Source organism: Helicoverpa zea, chromosome 31 (assembly GCF_022581195.2).
Source record: "Helicoverpa zea isolate HzStark_Cry1AcR chromosome 31, ilHelZeax1.1, whole genome shotgun sequence".
Classification (NCBI taxonomy): Eukaryota; Metazoa; Arthropoda; class Insecta; order Lepidoptera; family Noctuidae; genus Helicoverpa; species Helicoverpa zea.
The window spans coordinates 2,823,475-2,840,880 of record NC_061482.1 but is presented as its reverse complement, the minus strand read 5'-3'; the positions used below and the strand labels follow the sequence as shown (position 1 = coordinate 2,840,880).

The window sequence follows — 17,406 nt, the reverse complement described above, 5'->3', positions numbered from 1 at the left end:
ATTCCTGATGACGTCGATGTAAAAAATAATTTGTTATTTTTAGTGACATAACTTTGAGTGTTAGGTTTAAAGAAATGTATTGAGAATTAATGGGGGGAAACTCAAATTAAAATGAAGGGTATAGATAAAAACGGAGAATGTCACTTCAAAAAAATTTATATTTGTATCGATTTTTTTACTATGGTATTCAAATTGAGAAACTCGTTCTTCAAAGTCGGCAAAAAAAATATGGTCGAAATCTTTCTCTTTTTTGGACATCTCTGTTTTTTTACTAACCGTTCAAGTGTTTTTAACAAAGAACATGAGACTTACAGCGAAGGGTTCACCAGCTTCCTGAATGACATAGCCCTCGATCACGTGCGTCAATATGTTCGGCTTCACCATCGCTTTGGGAAGACCCTTGTCTGCAATCAAAGAAATGTATTAATTAAATAGCATTACAGGGTTACATTACAATTGCATATATGGCAAAACTATTCATCCTTGAGATAAGACCCTAAAAAACATAATGCTATATAACATGAAAAGGATCTATTGGTTTTTCAAATTCCTATGAGCCTGAGTAATTCTGAGCATCATAGAAGCCAGAAGTCTGGCACCCAATCTTAACAGGGGGTATACCCCTTGATGACTGAGTTGAGGAGGTCAGATAGTTGCATATAAAACGCAGTCGTCGTTGCATATAAAATGCAATCGTTCCATTAAAACATTGATTGAAGGTACACTAACCCCCTCTTTTATCTTTACTAATGTATAAAGAAGAAAGATTTGATTGTTTGAATCGAATAAGCTCCGGAACTAGTGAACCGCTACTCTATCTGAGCTGAACATAGCTTATGTTTTATACAAGTACGAGAAGAAGTTTCCCCGAGACACGGGTGAAACCACGAGGTAGTAGGGTGTATCGACGTGTCATCATCATCATCATCTCAGCCATAGGACGTCCACAGCTAAACATAGGCCTCCCCCTTAGATCTCCACAGATACCTGTTGGAGGCGACCTGCATCCAGCGTCTTCCGGCGACCTTTATAAGGTCGTCTGTCCATCTTGTTGGTGGACGTCCTACGCTGCGCTTGCTAGTCCGTGGTCTCCACTCCATATCGACATATAATATTAATATAAATATCACAGTATACATACCATGAGCGGCTTGTTGGCTCATATGTCTGGGAGTACACTGGGTGCTCTTGAACAGCGCGGTGCCACCAGATGACACGGGAGCTGTGATGGCGGCAGTCATGGTGGACGATGATGATGTTGAAGACGCTACCGTTGTCACCACCTGAGGGAAGTTGGTGTGGTAAATGTAGGGTTGATTTGTATGTATATAGGGTGAGGTTATGAGAAATAGGAGGCAATCGCTAATAGTTTGTTACATGTTGACGCTCAAACGGTGTCTGATGAAACAGTATTATAGATCATAAATCAATCTGTCTGTCTGCCTTTCTGTCTGTCTGTTTGTCTTTCGTTCGGTCTGTCTGACTGTCTGTCTTTCTTTCTATCTGTCTGTCTGTCTATCTTTTCTTCAAGCCTAAACTACTGAACCGATTTGTGAGAAATTTGGTACAGATATAGTTTTGCACTTGAGAAAGGACATTGGATAGTTTTTATCACAAAAAATATAAATTTATTCCGGACATACAGCGCCATCTATCCCGCGAGATCGGGAACTATGTGGGTAAAACCAAAAATCTGCCGTAAGTCTCTTTAACACGCGGACGAAGTCGCGGGCAAAAGCTAGTAATATATATTTTCAAGTATAACTTAAGTAATATTACCTGAGGTGCAACAGGCGTAGTTTGTTGAGCACTGCTTGGCACGGGAGCGGTGCTGGTCGCGACAGTAGACGCTGCGGACACGGCTGGCTCGCTGGTACTGATCTGACTGTCTGACTTCGACGGACTTGACTTCGAAGTCTCCATTGGCGTTACTGAGCCTGCAGTTAAAATGGTTATAAGTGGCTGATAATCTAGCGTTAAAAGTTACAATGTTCAATATCAATCACAATAGCAAAACAGCTGCCTAAAAATTCGAGCGAAGTTCAAAGTTTGAAGTAGAAACTAAATTATTATGATTAAACTAATGAGCATAAAAATGTTTATTTTTGAAAGTTACTTGTAATCATGTTCAAATATCGGTCTATTAGTGACCGATATTTGGCGCGACGACACGGTTAAAAAATATTAATTCTAATTTGTCCGCATTTTAGATCGGTAAAAACTTCTGGGCACGTATTTTAACAAAACTAAACATTCACTAAGTTATAATGACGCAACAAAGGTTGAGAGGATGGCTCGTAATGTTACGTTTATGTAAAATTTGAACTTAGAAGTAACGTAACACAGAATTCAATAGCAATCAAAATAAATAGCATCTCCGTTGATATTTGATTGTGAGAGAAAAGTGAAAAATACGTGTCCTCTATTTGAGCGTTATCAAAAACGGACTTATTATTTTTTTATTTGCCATGCTTGTTACTAGTCGTGGTGGCCTAGTGGGTAAAGCACCAACCTCTCGAGTATGAGGGTGTGGGTTCGATTCCAGGTCAGGCAAGTACCAATGCAACTTTTCTAAGTTGGTATGTACTTTCTAAGTAGGTATATCTTAGACACCAATGGCTGATAAAAAGGTGAAGGAAAACATCTTGAGGAAACCTGGACTATAAAGTCTGAAATCACCGACCCGCATTGAGCAAGCGTGGTGATTAATGCTCAATCCTGCTCCGTGTGAGAGGAAGCCTGTGCCCAGCAGTGGGACGATAAAAAGGCTGTAACAGTAACAGTTACTAGTCATCCTGTATATGTAAGTTTACTGACCAACAGTAGCAGTACTGGTGGAAACAGCAGCATCAGCCGTGGTGACGGTCACGGACGCGGAACTGAAAGTCGTGGTGCAAGCCTCCGTCGCTTCCGACACTACTTGCTGGGCCGGCTGGATTTGTAGCACCGGCGCCTGTAATGTTAAGTAAAAATAAGTTTAATTATGCCGATATTATAAGCCGATTCTCAGCCACAGCGCCTCTTCTCATAAAAGATCAGTCCACTACGCGGGACATATTATAGTGCATGAGCATTTGCGCAGACGCAGGTGTACGCTCTATGCTTTCACTCATGAAGTATTCTGAGTTATCATCATAATCAGATAGTTTTACTGCCCCACATATAGGCACAGGCCTTAAAAAGTTCTTAGACTCACTTTTCAATCTTTAAATCTTTCATCAAATAACTTTTTAGCTCCCAAGTTGGCTAACAGAGTGTGCAAAACTGTGAACATTTACTGGTAAAACTTTATTGCGTATGCGCAAGACAAAATGGCTGCCTTGACGGTAAAGTTATTTGACAAGAAATATAGTGTTTTCTTTTAGTAGTACAATTTTCAATATAACATTATCCTCCTGCCCACCAATTTTATTACGGGTCGCAGCATAATATCCTCTTTCATGCTCTTCTATCTGCCGTCCTTACATTCTCAAAAGGGAACTATCAATATAACAATGAATAAATAGTAAATTCTCACCGTTGTAGCCTTATCATCCTCAGTCTTGACATGTGTGACGAGGGTGGCAGGCGTTTGTAGAGGCAGCACCGAGCCCTGGACCGGCGCAGCGATCAGACCCACCGTGCCTTGCGCTGCTTGCAGAGTTAGCTACACAAGAATACATGAGTTAGAACATTTATGAAGCTGGAACAAGGAATTTTTAAGTCTTTAATATGTTACTTGTAAGTAACCCTGGTTCATTTGGATCGCATCATCGCTTACCATCAGGTGAGATAGTGGTCAAAGATGTTTTTATCATAAAAGAAAAATGTACACTTTTAAAAATATGCGATGTGATTTTTTTGTACTACATTTCAATGGCAGAAGTGTAGTTTAAAATGTCATATTTATGCCCAACAAAAAGGACTTTAGATTTGACTTAATAAATAACATCCATAACATAACGGAATATTTTAAAAATATTCAGTAATAAACATACGTAGATTTATCACATTGCTTAGCCTTAGAAAAATATACATCGAGAAATACTAAAATTCTAAGTTAAATAAACAAATCACTAGAAGAATGATATTTAACAATATTTTCGAACTATCATGCTTACTAAATGAGTATTTCAGTTTATAATTCTACTGAATAAAACATGCATTTATAAAGTTTCATCGACATTAGTAACTATATCTATGGAAGATTTTTGAATAATATGTTACCTAATAGAAACGCATAGACATGCATAAGACATGCATTTGTTTAGGGAAATTCTCCCTTGAAAACTGATAGCTGTCAACTGGTCAAAACATTCGATACTCCTAACTTTATCTCTGCTTTACACATGATGTTGTAAATCACGAAAACGAAAAATGACTCCTGTGACCAAACCACTGAATGGATTAGGTAATTTTTTTGACAATTCCATAGAATATCATAAAGTATATGTGACAGGATTTAATGTGATTAGGTACGACACACCCGATGTACAAGCTACGAAGTTACTGAAGTTTTGTTCTACTAACACCCGTAGGATATACCACCATACTAGTCTGAAGATTCAATTGACATTTAGTATAAATATGATCCTTTACCGGTCTATGCGCTTGCGCATAATTAGTAACGATGCAAACAGTTAATGGCTTCCACTGCGTAATACGCGAATGTTAGAATTCTTTTATAGCACATGCAAATTTATTTCTGAAAACTCCTTGAAAAGCCTATTTTGCTTAATACAATGTTGCTGAATGCCTGATTCCAAAAATATTACAATCTAAAGGTTAATTTGTACTATCCCATTGATATTATTCATGCACATTTAACATGCTATAAGACTTCTAAAGCAAATATCAATTTGAAAGTTACAAAGTATTTAGGACTACAAAGAGTTAAAACCTTTTATAGTTTTGACAAAATAAAACATATGAATAAATGATGACGATTGAAAAATATGTCCAATTTGAATATCGGCAGAACCACGTCAACAAAGTATGATATTTTGATATATTTACACCTAGTTAAAAAAGTTAGCATTAATTTATAAATCGATTTATTCAAATTGAACAACCTTAATGATTACCCTAAAACATCATTTTGGAGAAATGACAAAGGAATTACATAAATAAAGATGGAAAAGATGACAGAACTATCGACCGAAGGGGGTAATTTTATATCAAACTAGCCGTTTTCCCGCGGTTTCACCCGCGTCCCGTGGGAGCTACTGCCCGCACCGGGATAAAATATAGCCTATGTTTCTCGCAAATAATAAAGCTTTCTAATGGTGAAAGAATATTTAAAAACGGTCCAGTAGTTTTTGAGTTTATCCATTACAACCAAACAAACAAACAAAGTTTTCCTCTTTATAATATTAGTATAGATACAATACTTCTTACAGAGCCAGATACATTCGATAGTAATGCCATACAACTACATGATATCTACGTTGATCGAAACCAAAAATTACGATGAACCAACTTGACACTTATAGATGATAAAATAAGGTAAATGTAGTACAAAGATTGAGTGGAAATAAATGGTATTTTCTTGAGGTGGCTACCTCATGGTGCAATAAGGCCGGGGAGACTTGCACGAGCGGCGAGGACAGCAACGAAGCCCCATCGAGCGCGAGCCCCGACTGCCAACGTTTCAACCGCTCAAATATACGGATAAAATACATATACATACGGAATATGTGCTATGTTTGAGAGCCACCGAAAAAGCTGTTCAGTAGGTAAAAATATGAGAGAACTACATCTTTGAATCATCCTTCATATTTGAAAAAAATATATTTATGAAGGTGGGAACTGAGCATTTTACTTAAAAGCATACATAATGTGATTCCCGCACATCATAATTCTCGGCAACCATATTTGTAACTATTGCCAGATATGGGAAATTCAATAACGCAGAAGTCAATATCATATTAACAAAGAAGTTTTGTTTTATGTAAAGCTTTATATAAAAACAAATCACATTTTAGAACAGTTAAGTCAGTGGCTTTAATAGTTAGTCATTCTAGAAATATATTTATACAGTACGTATAAAATAAAATATTTGTAGTTTGTTACCCATTCTAAGTCAAATGCACAAGTCCTGGTACAGCTAAGGTTTTGTAAATGCCTCTAAGTGTTAATATGTAAAGGATTTGCTAAAAGGCATGACGTCGGTTAGACCAACGAGTCGATTGGATCAATGGGTCGGTTGAACCAGTGTGTCGATTGGACCAGTGTGTCGGTTGGACCAGTGTCAGTTGGGTCGGTTGCACTAATAGGTCAATTGAACCAATGGGTCGGTTGTACCAATGGGTCGGATAAACTAAAGTGTCGTTTGAAATATTCGAACTCACCGTCTGCATAGAAGCGGAGTGGTTTAAAGCAGCTTGTTGTTGGACGGTCATGCCAACGGATGTCTGGACCAAGCCGCTACCGACCAGGGTCTGAAATATCATGTATAACCATAAAAGAGTTATTTCTGTAATAAGTTTTATTTAACATGTTTTTTTTTAACTAGATGAGGAAGGGAGAAAAATGGAGTGTATTTATCAACTACCGAGGCTTCCGTCTCCGTCAGGCCATAGCCAGTTTCTACCTTTAAACGATCGTCCTTGCAACACAAAATTTTTCCCTCCCTTGTCCACACATACTTCCAGCCATGCAGACTCGCTGCCTGGCGGGCGCGATAAAATAACTGGCGATTGGTGCGCGTGAGGCGCTCGTTGACGTAAACACGGTGCGGCGGCCCAGGCAAATCGAGTGCATCCGTACTCAAGCCACGACGCACTCGGGCCGCGCGCAGTAGCGCGTCGCGGGTCGCGCGCCTCGCCAGGCGCACCGATATACTCCGCGGCCGTTGCGCAGCGGGGTCAGCAGCAATACTGCCATCCAAGGCAACAACACGGTTGCGGTGCGTAGCTCCGACTCGTTCGGCATGGACGACGTCCCTCTCGTCTAGTGTAATGCCGAGCTTTACTGCGCGAACGTTCACGAGGTGGAGGGTGCTGTCGTCTTTACTCTCCGGGATTCCTGTGATCTCAATGTCGTTGAGCAACAGTTCCTGATCACGCTCGTTAAGCTGGCACTTCAATTCAGCGATAGTGTTATCGACGCAATCGCTATTGGTCGGCAAGATTTTCTGCTTGAGCTTCAAGTCGACTCGATCACGTCCATACGCTCACCAGAATTATTTAGGGCGTCTTTTAGCTGCGCCGCTTCTGCCCGCAATTGAAGGAATTCTCTGTGGCGAAACTCTGCACGAAGTACCTTCATAAACACCCAAAGTTATTTGCTGGTTGATGCTAATCAACAGTAACCAGCACAGGCTAACTTGGCGTCCGAGACGTTACCTCCCCCCCCCCCCCGTGAACCCAACCAGTGAAACCGGGACTTAGTTAATAACTTAGTATACACACCTGTGGTTGTTGCAAAGTCTGAACGCTTTGCGGTTGAGAAGTACTCAGCTGACTGACCAACGTCCCGGGTTGGCCCATACCACTCAACTGTTGAAATAAACATAACAACTTACTTAGTAAATGTTCAAACGCGAACATATTTCAAACAAAGCCATTTTACATTTCGACAGAATTTTGTGACGTTCGTTTTTTTTTTATTGATGTTTTTGAAAAAAAAAATCGGATTTCGAAAAATATGCGCCGGCGCAGATAAGAAATGAAACGCTTATGTTGAAACGTAGAGCAGACATTTTTTTCTTTATTTAGCTATTTCTCAACACTATGTTCTCTACAAACTACATTATATATTAAAAAGCTAAAGTTTGTCTGAATGCGCAAATCTCGCGAACTTGTGGACCGATTAGATCTTTTTTCAATATCATCATCATCATCAGCCTATTGCAGTCCACTGCTGGACATAGGCCTCTCCAAGTGCACGCCACTGAGATCGATTTTCAGCTTCTCGCATCCAATAGCGCACTAGTGCTTTTTTCAATATGAGATGGCCCATTTATTGAGGTTATCCGGGTCCTCTGAGTAGTTTCTCCACTGTAGTAGCAGAAACTGCTGGCAAAAGTTAGTTTAATTTTTATACTGTTTCAATTTAGATTTTTGAAAATAAATGATATCTATTACTATCGAAAAAAATACTCTCGCTCTGATTTAAGTCAGCCGTTTATCTGACATAAAAACTATTTATTTACAGTAACAAATGTCACAAAACCAGCGTAAAGCTAGACAACACATATATTACAAGTTGCCATTACCGTGTAGATACTCACTGGGTGAATCTGTTGTACCATAGATATTGTCTGTGGTATGCCGGCCATCGGCAGTGTTTGGGCTACCGAGCCGACCGGCAGAGTGCCTTGTTGCATGCCTAGAGACATACCTGTGGGGTAAATAGTTGGTTTTTACATAATGCCATAGTATTAGTAAAATTTTATTTATCTACTAGCTGAACTCGCGAACTCCGTATCGTTTAAACGTTCCCTGGACCTCTACAAACCAAAAAAAGCCAAATCGGTGTAGCCATTCTCGAGTTTTAGTCAGACTAACGAACAGCAATTCATTCTAATATATAAAATAATCTATGTTTAAAAGAAAGTCGTGTTAGTAACACTACTTATAACTCAAGAATGGCTGAATCGTTTAAGCGGAAAAGTTAGAGAGGACTGGAACTGGGAGAAGGTCATAGGATAATTTTTGTCACCATCCGGCTACGGGAAGCAGTTATCTCGATCTCGGAACGATGGTGTGAAACTGCTAGTTAGTATTATTTTACACGATTTAAAATGAAATTACTTGGGGTTTTGAAGAGCTGCAGATGTACTAAACTGTTAGAAGAAATAAATGTCTATTGCACAGCCAAAAGTCTAACTACAGACTCGCTATTTTAGATGTACACATAACAGAATAAACTCAAACAATCAATTACTTTATAACAAGAAACCGGATCTCACAGTGCAGTAGCCATTTGAGTCACGATTCAACAGACAATTTACCATAGTTTAATAAATTACAATGAGTTTACCTTGTTGCTGATAGTGCACCATTTGTTGCGTCTGTTGCTGTTGATGAATCAGCTGTTGTTGCTGTTGCTGCTGCTGTTGCTGTTGTTGCTGCTGTTGTTGTTGCTGTAATACGAGATTGTAATCGTTAATGATTTTAACAACCAATGTACGAAGAATATATTCATAAAGGAGCACAGCGATAAACCTTTTTTACTGTCAAACTGCCTGATATTGTACTACTCTATGATGTCAACACCATCCTTATTTCCATAATGTTTAAATAAAACACAGCTTTCGCATACTCTGATGCCCTTCAATTACTGAATAGAATTAATCGCGGTGGTAATTATATTCAAATATTATTCAAATATCTATAACTCAAAAGTTTGACGGTTTCCTATCGATTTAAGACATTATTTCAAAGACGATCTTCTTCTTCTTCCGAGCCTTTTTCCCAACTATGTTGGGGTCGGCTTCCAGTCTAACCGGATGTAGCTGAGTACCATTGCTTTACAAAGAGCGACTGCCCTATCTGACCTCCTCAACCCAATAACTCTTGGTTGGACTGGTGTCAGACTTACTGGCTTCTGACTACCCGTAACGATTATTTAAATGACGATAACCTACATAATTATTCGGCTTTAAAAATGTATGTGCCATAAACTAGATGTTAGGTATACCTGTATAGCTTGTTGCTGCAACAAAGCCTGTTGAGTCGCCATATTTTTCGTCAACGGCTTATCAACGCTGGTGATTTGAGTCATCTGTCCCGAATTCATCACCAGTAGTCTGAAAATTAGGTCCAAGAACGTTAGTGCGATGTCCCATTTTGAAAGTTAGACAATCAAAATAATGGCCGTCACCTTATCGAGGATGTCCTTCTAATAGAACCGGTGCGAAGTGCTCGCAACCAGTTTGCATGTACAAAATGATGGTAAAGTGGGGTAAAACTCTAAAATATTGTGTGGTTGTGTAAAAGCTTGCATGCTGGGTAACAACATTGCTGAACATCGATTTAATTTAAAAGTAACTTCAGATAATTCTCTTCGTATTTTTCTTTTTCAAAAATTAATTCTTATGGTCTATATTTCCATAGATAATGAATAAGATGCATGTTCACGCATGTTACACTTTGTAGACCATAGAGAAAGATCTGAGTTACAGATTTAACATGAACAGTACATATTTAAAGATTTTTATTCTGTGTATGCACTTGCGCAAAACATAATTGACTTTCTTTCTTTCTAATTATCATGTATTTTGAAGACTGAAATTAACAGACATGTGTAGCTAGGGACTTTGTTGCGCCACTTCTTCTTCCCAGCAATAACACATAGGAAGTGGTGAAGGGTGGGCGCTTTTGGGGGTTGTATCGTGTATATACGAAGTGTTGATTTCAGAAAATTTTGAAAAAACGCGTTTTCATTTTGATAGCTATGCTGTCCTTGCATAGTCATTGATTTGCCAAATCGGGTAATACTTGCCAATTCATAGTTCCTATTTAAGATTCTTCCACGCGGGTTTTGCTTTGCTCCATATAAAATGTTTGGCCAATTTGGATGGAATTTTGTGTTTATTGAGATCCAGGATGTTTTTAAAACCGAATTAGAGTTGATAGATGTCGCTGCTGTCAGTGTTTCCTTTGCTCCGGAACGAAGTATCCCGAGAGCTATTTTATTATACTTTTGGTGTCCCTATATCCTTCCTTCATATATACCAGCACGTGGCGTGCCCAGAAGGTAACAGAAAATGAAAAACAATAAAAAATCTTTGAGTGTTTGACGTTGTTAACAAAAAGCATGCGCCGGCGCAGATGTATTTTTTTTTCGAAAATGCTGGCTGATGCACTTGTTTCACTGTACCCATACGCTAGATATGAATAAACATGTATAAAAAATCTCATTTTCCAGCCACGCCACGCGGCTGGCACGCTCAATATACATATGTATACTCCATTTGAGTAGACACAAAATACAACTTTTTACACAATTTAAATAAATAAACTACCGCTTTAAAATATTGATTCAATAAATTAAGTAATAATTTCTATAGATTTTTTGCCACAACTGAACTTTGAATAAAACAATCAAATCTAGGCTGTGTATCTTCTGCGGGATTGTTCGATAGAGTTACCGCGGCCGGTGGTATATAAAGGGTTTAAGAAGGAACATGGTGGGTTTTACTCAGTAGGAGTCTGGCGCTCAGGTAGCCGGGTCATTTGATGACTCCGCACCACAAAAAAAAAGACTGTATATTTTTATATAAATGTCTTCTCAAATGAAGCATAGACATAGTTACTCCTTTATATTTCACAGAAGCAGGGAGGCTAGTGTGTGGGGGTCTATACAGAACACTGGCAACACTGAATACTCACTGTTGTTTCGGCTGTTGTATCTGATGCTGCATCTTGTTCGTTTGATTAGCCGCATCTTGTTTCGCGGCCGGCGCCGGGGATCGGACGCCCGGCTTGCCGCGTTGTTTCGCCTGGAAAAATATAATAAGTTGCGAGTTCCATTTTGGTAATATCCTTACTAAATAATTAGTTTATAATTTAAGTATTTATGAGAATAATATTATTAATAGGTACGCAAATTGCAGGAGCAAGTGTGCACCTTACTTAATTGCCTAACGAATAATGTTTTACTTCTCGTCTCAATCCATTCTAAGGTCCAAATATAGTAAAACTAGCTTTTGTCCGCGACTTCGTTCGCGTGGAATAGTGACTTCCGGCAGATTTTTGGTTTGAACAATTGATGGCGCTACTACTACTTCTTTGGGAAATACTATTTTGGGGTCGGCTTCCAGTCTAACCAGGTGCGGCTTAGTACTAGTGTTTCACAAGGAGTGACTGTCTATCTGACGTTCTCAACCCAGTTACCCAGGCAACCCCTACTAATACCCCTTTTTTTAACGACGTCAAATATCATCAAATGCCCCCTCCCGCTGTGGGTTAGCAGCGCTGAGGGAGTGTCAGATTCGTATTGACTAAAAACCGTTGTGTTCCGTCGTAGGCCTTTTTGGTTAGACTGGTGTCAGAATTACTGATTTCGGACTACCCGTAACGACGGACAAGGATGTTCAATGTCAGCCGGGACCTACAGTTTAACGTGTCATCCGAAACACAGTCATTGGTGTCTAAGATATACTTAGAATTATCATAATAATATAATTAACAGACCTGGTTCTGAGCTTGATTGGCACTCGTTTGCGTTGAAACCGATGAAGCCGGGCCAGGCCGTATGCCACTAGACGGGAGTATGTTGGACAGCGGCCTCGGGGCTTTCGCCAAGCCATCGGAGGAAGCCCGCGGCTTTGAAGTCGTTGACGTCGCACAAGCCACGCTGACACCTGGAAATTAAGGTAAGTACGTGATGTAGAGGAATATAGCTGTCTGATAATCTGAGTACCAGTCTATTTTATGTCATGAAAGCGGGTAAGACATAGTCGAGTGTTTAAGTACATATGTGCACATTTACACACACACACTCACAAGTAAGGCTCATTCGCTTTCGTGAGATAAAACATCTGTGTTGCCTGGGTGCAGTGAGGAGGTTAGAAAACCAAACGTATCAGAGTACAATGGTTTACAAGGAATGATGCCTATCAGACTTCTTAAACCCAGTAACTCGGGCAACACATTAACATTTGGTAAGACTGTTTGTTCAAATTTCTAACTTACTTCATTTACAGACCAACGTATACAAAGTCGCAATAGTTAATTGAATTAGCAAATGCAGTGATAACAAATAAGAAAAAGCTTTTGAAACACTGTTAATAAATCGCTCGGCATTAAAATTCGCGTGAAGATAGAACGCAAACACAAAGTAGAAAAATAAAACGCTAGCAATATTTCAACAGTTTTAGTGAAGTGTATATGTAATAACTATAAATGTGGTCTATTTAAATAAAATATACGAAAGAGGTAAACAAATCAATTGTTATTTCAACTCTTAACATTATTATTTGACAGAATATGTTATTTATTAAAGAATTTTCCAATCCTTTAAACATCTTAAATTGTTTACCTTTTCCTCAAGTTCTTATCATAAACTAAAGACAAAATATACTAACTGGTATGCTGCAGATTATTCTGAGGCGAGTGCTGAATGAACATTGAAGGTGGAGCGTCGGGCTGCGCCCCTCGGATAAAGATGGGGTTAGGAGCCAGAAGGTGAGGGGCTCCGGTGGGCAGGCCGCCAGCCCACACCTGGGGCAAAGCCCCGGATATCTGCCACGGAGCGAACTGCATTGTTTGTGTACCCGCCTGAAATTATACAACAGTCTATATGACTACCAAGTGCGCTAGAACTGACTTTGTGCTAAAGAAAATGCATTCAATTATTTGTGGTAAAATTACTGCGCTAACATTTAGCGCAAGTGCAAATTCTTTAGCGCAGGTTTGCGCAAAATAAGCGCAGCTATTTTTCACATTTACAAAAATCTAGATACTTATGGTGTGTATTATTCACAACCGATTACCGTTGGCGCAAGGAAAGTCTGTATTAACGTGTAAAGTTGAACAAGGAATAAGTAAGTATTAACATGAAAGACGTGAGTTGGCAAGTTTATAAGTAGCTGTGAAACTTTCAGCAAAGACATTGTCTACTGCGCAACTCGTCGACCAACTTTTGGTTCGCCAAGTAACGTCGGTAATCCTTCATTCTTTGCTTTAAATAATACGCACCGTATTGGATCTTTGTAAATATATGCATGCATACGAAAACTTACTGCGCTAAAGTTGCGCAAACGAATATGTTATCAGGTTATTGGCATTTTAAGCCATCTAACAAAATAATATAAATAAGTATCATAACACACAAGCTTTTATACAGTAGAAGTTCTCATGACATGAGATATATGATCCATATATGACTCTATTTTAATGTCTCACGACACATTATCCTGTTTTTTTTTCTTTAGTTGTAAAGTCAATAAGCAAGCGAGAACATGTTATACTTTTCAATAATACATTAAAAAGTATGAATAAAATCGCTTTGCTTTGCAATGCATTTACATATAAGGGTATTCGCCAATGCAACAAAACTATAATACAACAAATTATTCGAGCAAACAAAAAAACGCTTAAACGTATTTGTCGATTTTCCAAGAAAAATATAAATAAATCATTCGTAACAGGAAAATTGACGAAACAAGTTTTACAATTACCATTCCATCTTTGAAGGTCGGAAATTGTAGCAATTAAATTCAAGGTATCTACTATATAAAATAATCCGCCATAGTTTCAGAACTCTTTAGAGAACATTAGTACATATATAAGGTCATATTAAACTAGCTGGAAAACTTTTAATAAAACTTTCAAATGCTTTAACAAACGGCTTAAACACTGATTTATTTAACCAATAATATTATATCTAACTTTGGTATTTTAAATCGAAATAAAATCAAATATTTCACTCATTATCCCAAGTTCAACATGACCTTGACAAAAAGTTTTAGTAAGTAACCACAGCAACGACAAACAAAAATTACAAAAACAAGAAAATAATACCTGCAGGGGACTGATGATCTGCGCCTGCGTCGGTTGTTGCGTGCCCAGCACTGGTTGGGAGACTTGCACGCACTGAGCTTGGACCGTTTGGGTACCGCCGCTGGTTCCTGACTTCCCGGCTGTAGCTTTGCCACCACACTGAAAGAAAACACAGTTTATTCGATTTTGCACACTTTTATGACAAAATTTGGAATAAGAAATAACTTTTGGGGTTTAGTTTCAGTATTTTTGAAAATTATTGGGTTTTGTTACGGAGAAATACTTGTATAAAATTGAATTTAAATAATAATTATCTTGCGGGATTGGAACCTCCTAAGGGCTAAGCTGATAGTGAACCATATATTTATTTATTCAGTAAAAACCAACAATGTTTTTTGTACAGTACTTGGTTTCCCAAAAGCAAATATGTAGATAGATGTTTTCACAAAATCTGACGTACCGATATAACAATTAAATAGAAAAAAGAATTGCTCTAAATCAAAAGAATTTACGGAGCCCAATGATTTACAAGAACACTACCTCTTTACTGATTTCCAGAGCTACTAATACAAAAGTTCAGTTTGTATCCCACGCCAGTTTCATATGACAGACAGATGAAACTGCTTCGCTTAATAAATATGATAATATAGATTTAAGATATCGGTTTCAGCTAAATGTTGCATTCTTGAGTCAGTTATGGTAAACAGTTTCAGGTTTTCAATTCAACAAATTTGTAATAAGAGTACGTTGAAAAATATATAATAGCGAATTGAACTTTAGATAGACATAGAGTTAGGGTTGATTTTTCAATGGTCGTCTTAAAGCAGCCTTTTGTTGGACTTTATTAAGTTATTTTTTGGCTAATACCAATGAGAAGTCCAAAAGACGTCATATGTTTACCTTATGCATATCAGACTGCTTCTGCTGCTGCGAGATGCCGGCGACGGTAGAATGCGAGTGCGCGGGCAGGATGCTCGGCTGCGAGTTGATCACGCCCAGGGGACTGAACACGAACGTCTGGTTCTGCGTCGTAGGTATCGCGGGAATCGTCGTGTACCCCGGGAACGGCGCTGCACACAATACTACGTTAGAAACCTCAACAACAGCACAAAACGTCACTACTGCCGACCACGGGACCCCACAATCTCAAGCGAAGATTTAAAATGAACTCATAAATCGTTACACGTAAAAACAACCAACATGTGACGATTCACTATTATAAAATGCGTGGGAAGCTAATAAAAAGCTGCACTTGCAATGTGAACAGTAAAAAGCCTGCAATGAACTTACAAAACAAATATTTCTATTTTAAGTATAATTTAGAAAAAGCTTCAAATAATTCAAAGTGGAATTGCCAATTAAAGTACACGAATCAAACTAACTCAATGAAAAAAAAACTCCCTCACGAAATCAAATGGACATTCACATTGTCAACCACGAGACTCATAAAAAAAAACATTTTGAAAATTTTATAAACCTTGCTCCTGATATGTAGTGAGACCTGTAAAATTTACTGAAAAACTAAATAGTGTGGAAGTTCTCATGGGCAGGGGACTGACTGGTATTGCATATTTCGAGGTTATATAGGTAACTAGAAATGTGCGCTAATACTGAAATTAACTGGCGAGTATGGTGGGCTGTCGAAGCTTAATAGATATTACTGCGAAGTTCGTAATAAGAAAGGAAATAGCGGTAGAAAGGAATAAGTTGTAGCTGATGCGGTTAACTATAGAATTATCTATATATTTGCTACCGCTATAGAAAGGCATAGTTAAAAACACGAGCGGAGAGTAGCGTTGAGGCACGAAAAATTCAATAGGTAGACCAAAAATAAGTAACTAGGACAACAAATAACTCCTTTATCAAATTAATTTGGTCGTTTTGACATATATTCTTGTCATTATAAGCAGAGTAAATATACGACATGATTTGAAAATCTGTGATATTTTTCGAATTTTCACACAAACTGTATTGAAAGTACCCGTTTTTTTAGTTGTATCGTATTACTTGAAGGTTATGAGAGTTGAAATATTCAGCACTTGCGCTACTCCCCGCTCGTGTATATTTACAAATAAATAATGTATATCTATGAGAATAATATGCCAAATCTAAAAGGGAATAAGAATGAATCGCTCGCCGTGTCAAGTTGGTTCGCGTTGACTCGCGCAGGGTGAGAAAGGCGTATGTTAACATACGCCTTAATCTTCACACGGGTTCAGGACACGCTACTTAAAGTATAACTAGAACATAGTACATACTTTAGTAATAAATTAATTAAACCTTTGAAGTGACAAAATTGTAAACACAATTTATAGGTATTGCACTGTCTTAGTCATAAACTTCCGAATCCGGTTAGACTTAGTCATATGTCTTAGTCATAAACTTAGTTTAATATAAGACGAAAGGTTGTTTGTCGACTATCACTTTAAAAAGTTTTCGACACTGGTAACATATATACCTAATTATAAAACGTGATCTCAAAAAGTACGGGCTTTAGCACTAGGTTTAAACCACAGTCCTGAACAAAGTAAATGGTCTAAACCTTGCACTAAAAGCTATACTTTTTAAGTCCCTGTTTTATCATAAGGTAATTAAAGTTGACTTATGCCCGGTTTCTGAAGTCTCTGGATATCTCTTCGTTAGTTATCGATTCGACAAAGTTACTGAATTGATAAACGCCGTTTAACTTTTGCTACGTTTCCGAGCACCAAACTGCCAGATAAATAGTTAAGGAACCGATACGTACTTACTTAATCTGTCGATAGATGGCTCTTTTACAAATGTACGTTTAAAATTATATAAAAAACGCAATAAAAAGTTGTTCCAACTCAGACCATGTGCATTGAAGGAGCGTAACAGGAAGTAGAGTAGGGGTGATGAATATCATCCAGATGTATTACGGTGTTTTTTTCAAACCGATATCTCTTAAATAAAACTACTTTCACGGATTTATCGTACTTTTGCGATAAAATCC

At 38.2% G+C, this 17,406-nt stretch overlaps 1 protein-coding gene across 3 annotated transcripts in view; it reads right to left on the bottom strand.

The window, feature by feature from the left end:
* The window catches only part of LOC124644957 (polyhomeotic-proximal chromatin protein-like), a 46,424-nt gene that overhangs the window by 6,416 nt on the left and 22,602 nt on the right, over positions 1 to 17,406 (bottom strand). For all 3 annotated transcript variants that reach the window (XM_047184653.1, XM_047184654.1, XM_047184655.1), the window contains exons 10-24: positions 15,333 to 15,502; positions 14,454 to 14,591; positions 13,016 to 13,208; positions 12,123 to 12,292; positions 11,319 to 11,428; positions 9,625 to 9,733; positions 8,965 to 9,067; positions 8,213 to 8,322; positions 7,392 to 7,478; positions 6,330 to 6,419; positions 3,518 to 3,646; positions 2,818 to 2,953; positions 1,780 to 1,937; positions 1,142 to 1,283; positions 313 to 404 (exon numbers count right to left, since the gene is read on the bottom strand). In XM_047184653.1, coding sequence (XP_047040609.1) covers positions 313 to 404; positions 1,142 to 1,283; positions 1,780 to 1,937; positions 2,818 to 2,953; positions 3,518 to 3,646; positions 6,330 to 6,419; positions 7,392 to 7,478; positions 8,213 to 8,322; positions 8,965 to 9,067; positions 9,625 to 9,733; positions 11,319 to 11,428; positions 12,123 to 12,292; positions 13,016 to 13,208; positions 14,454 to 14,591; positions 15,333 to 15,502 — 1,937 coding nt within the window. The remainder of the gene's footprint in view (positions 1 to 312; positions 405 to 1,141; positions 1,284 to 1,779; positions 1,938 to 2,817; positions 2,954 to 3,517; positions 3,647 to 6,329; positions 6,420 to 7,391; positions 7,479 to 8,212; positions 8,323 to 8,964; positions 9,068 to 9,624; positions 9,734 to 11,318; positions 11,429 to 12,122; positions 12,293 to 13,015; positions 13,209 to 14,453; positions 14,592 to 15,332; positions 15,503 to 17,406) is intronic.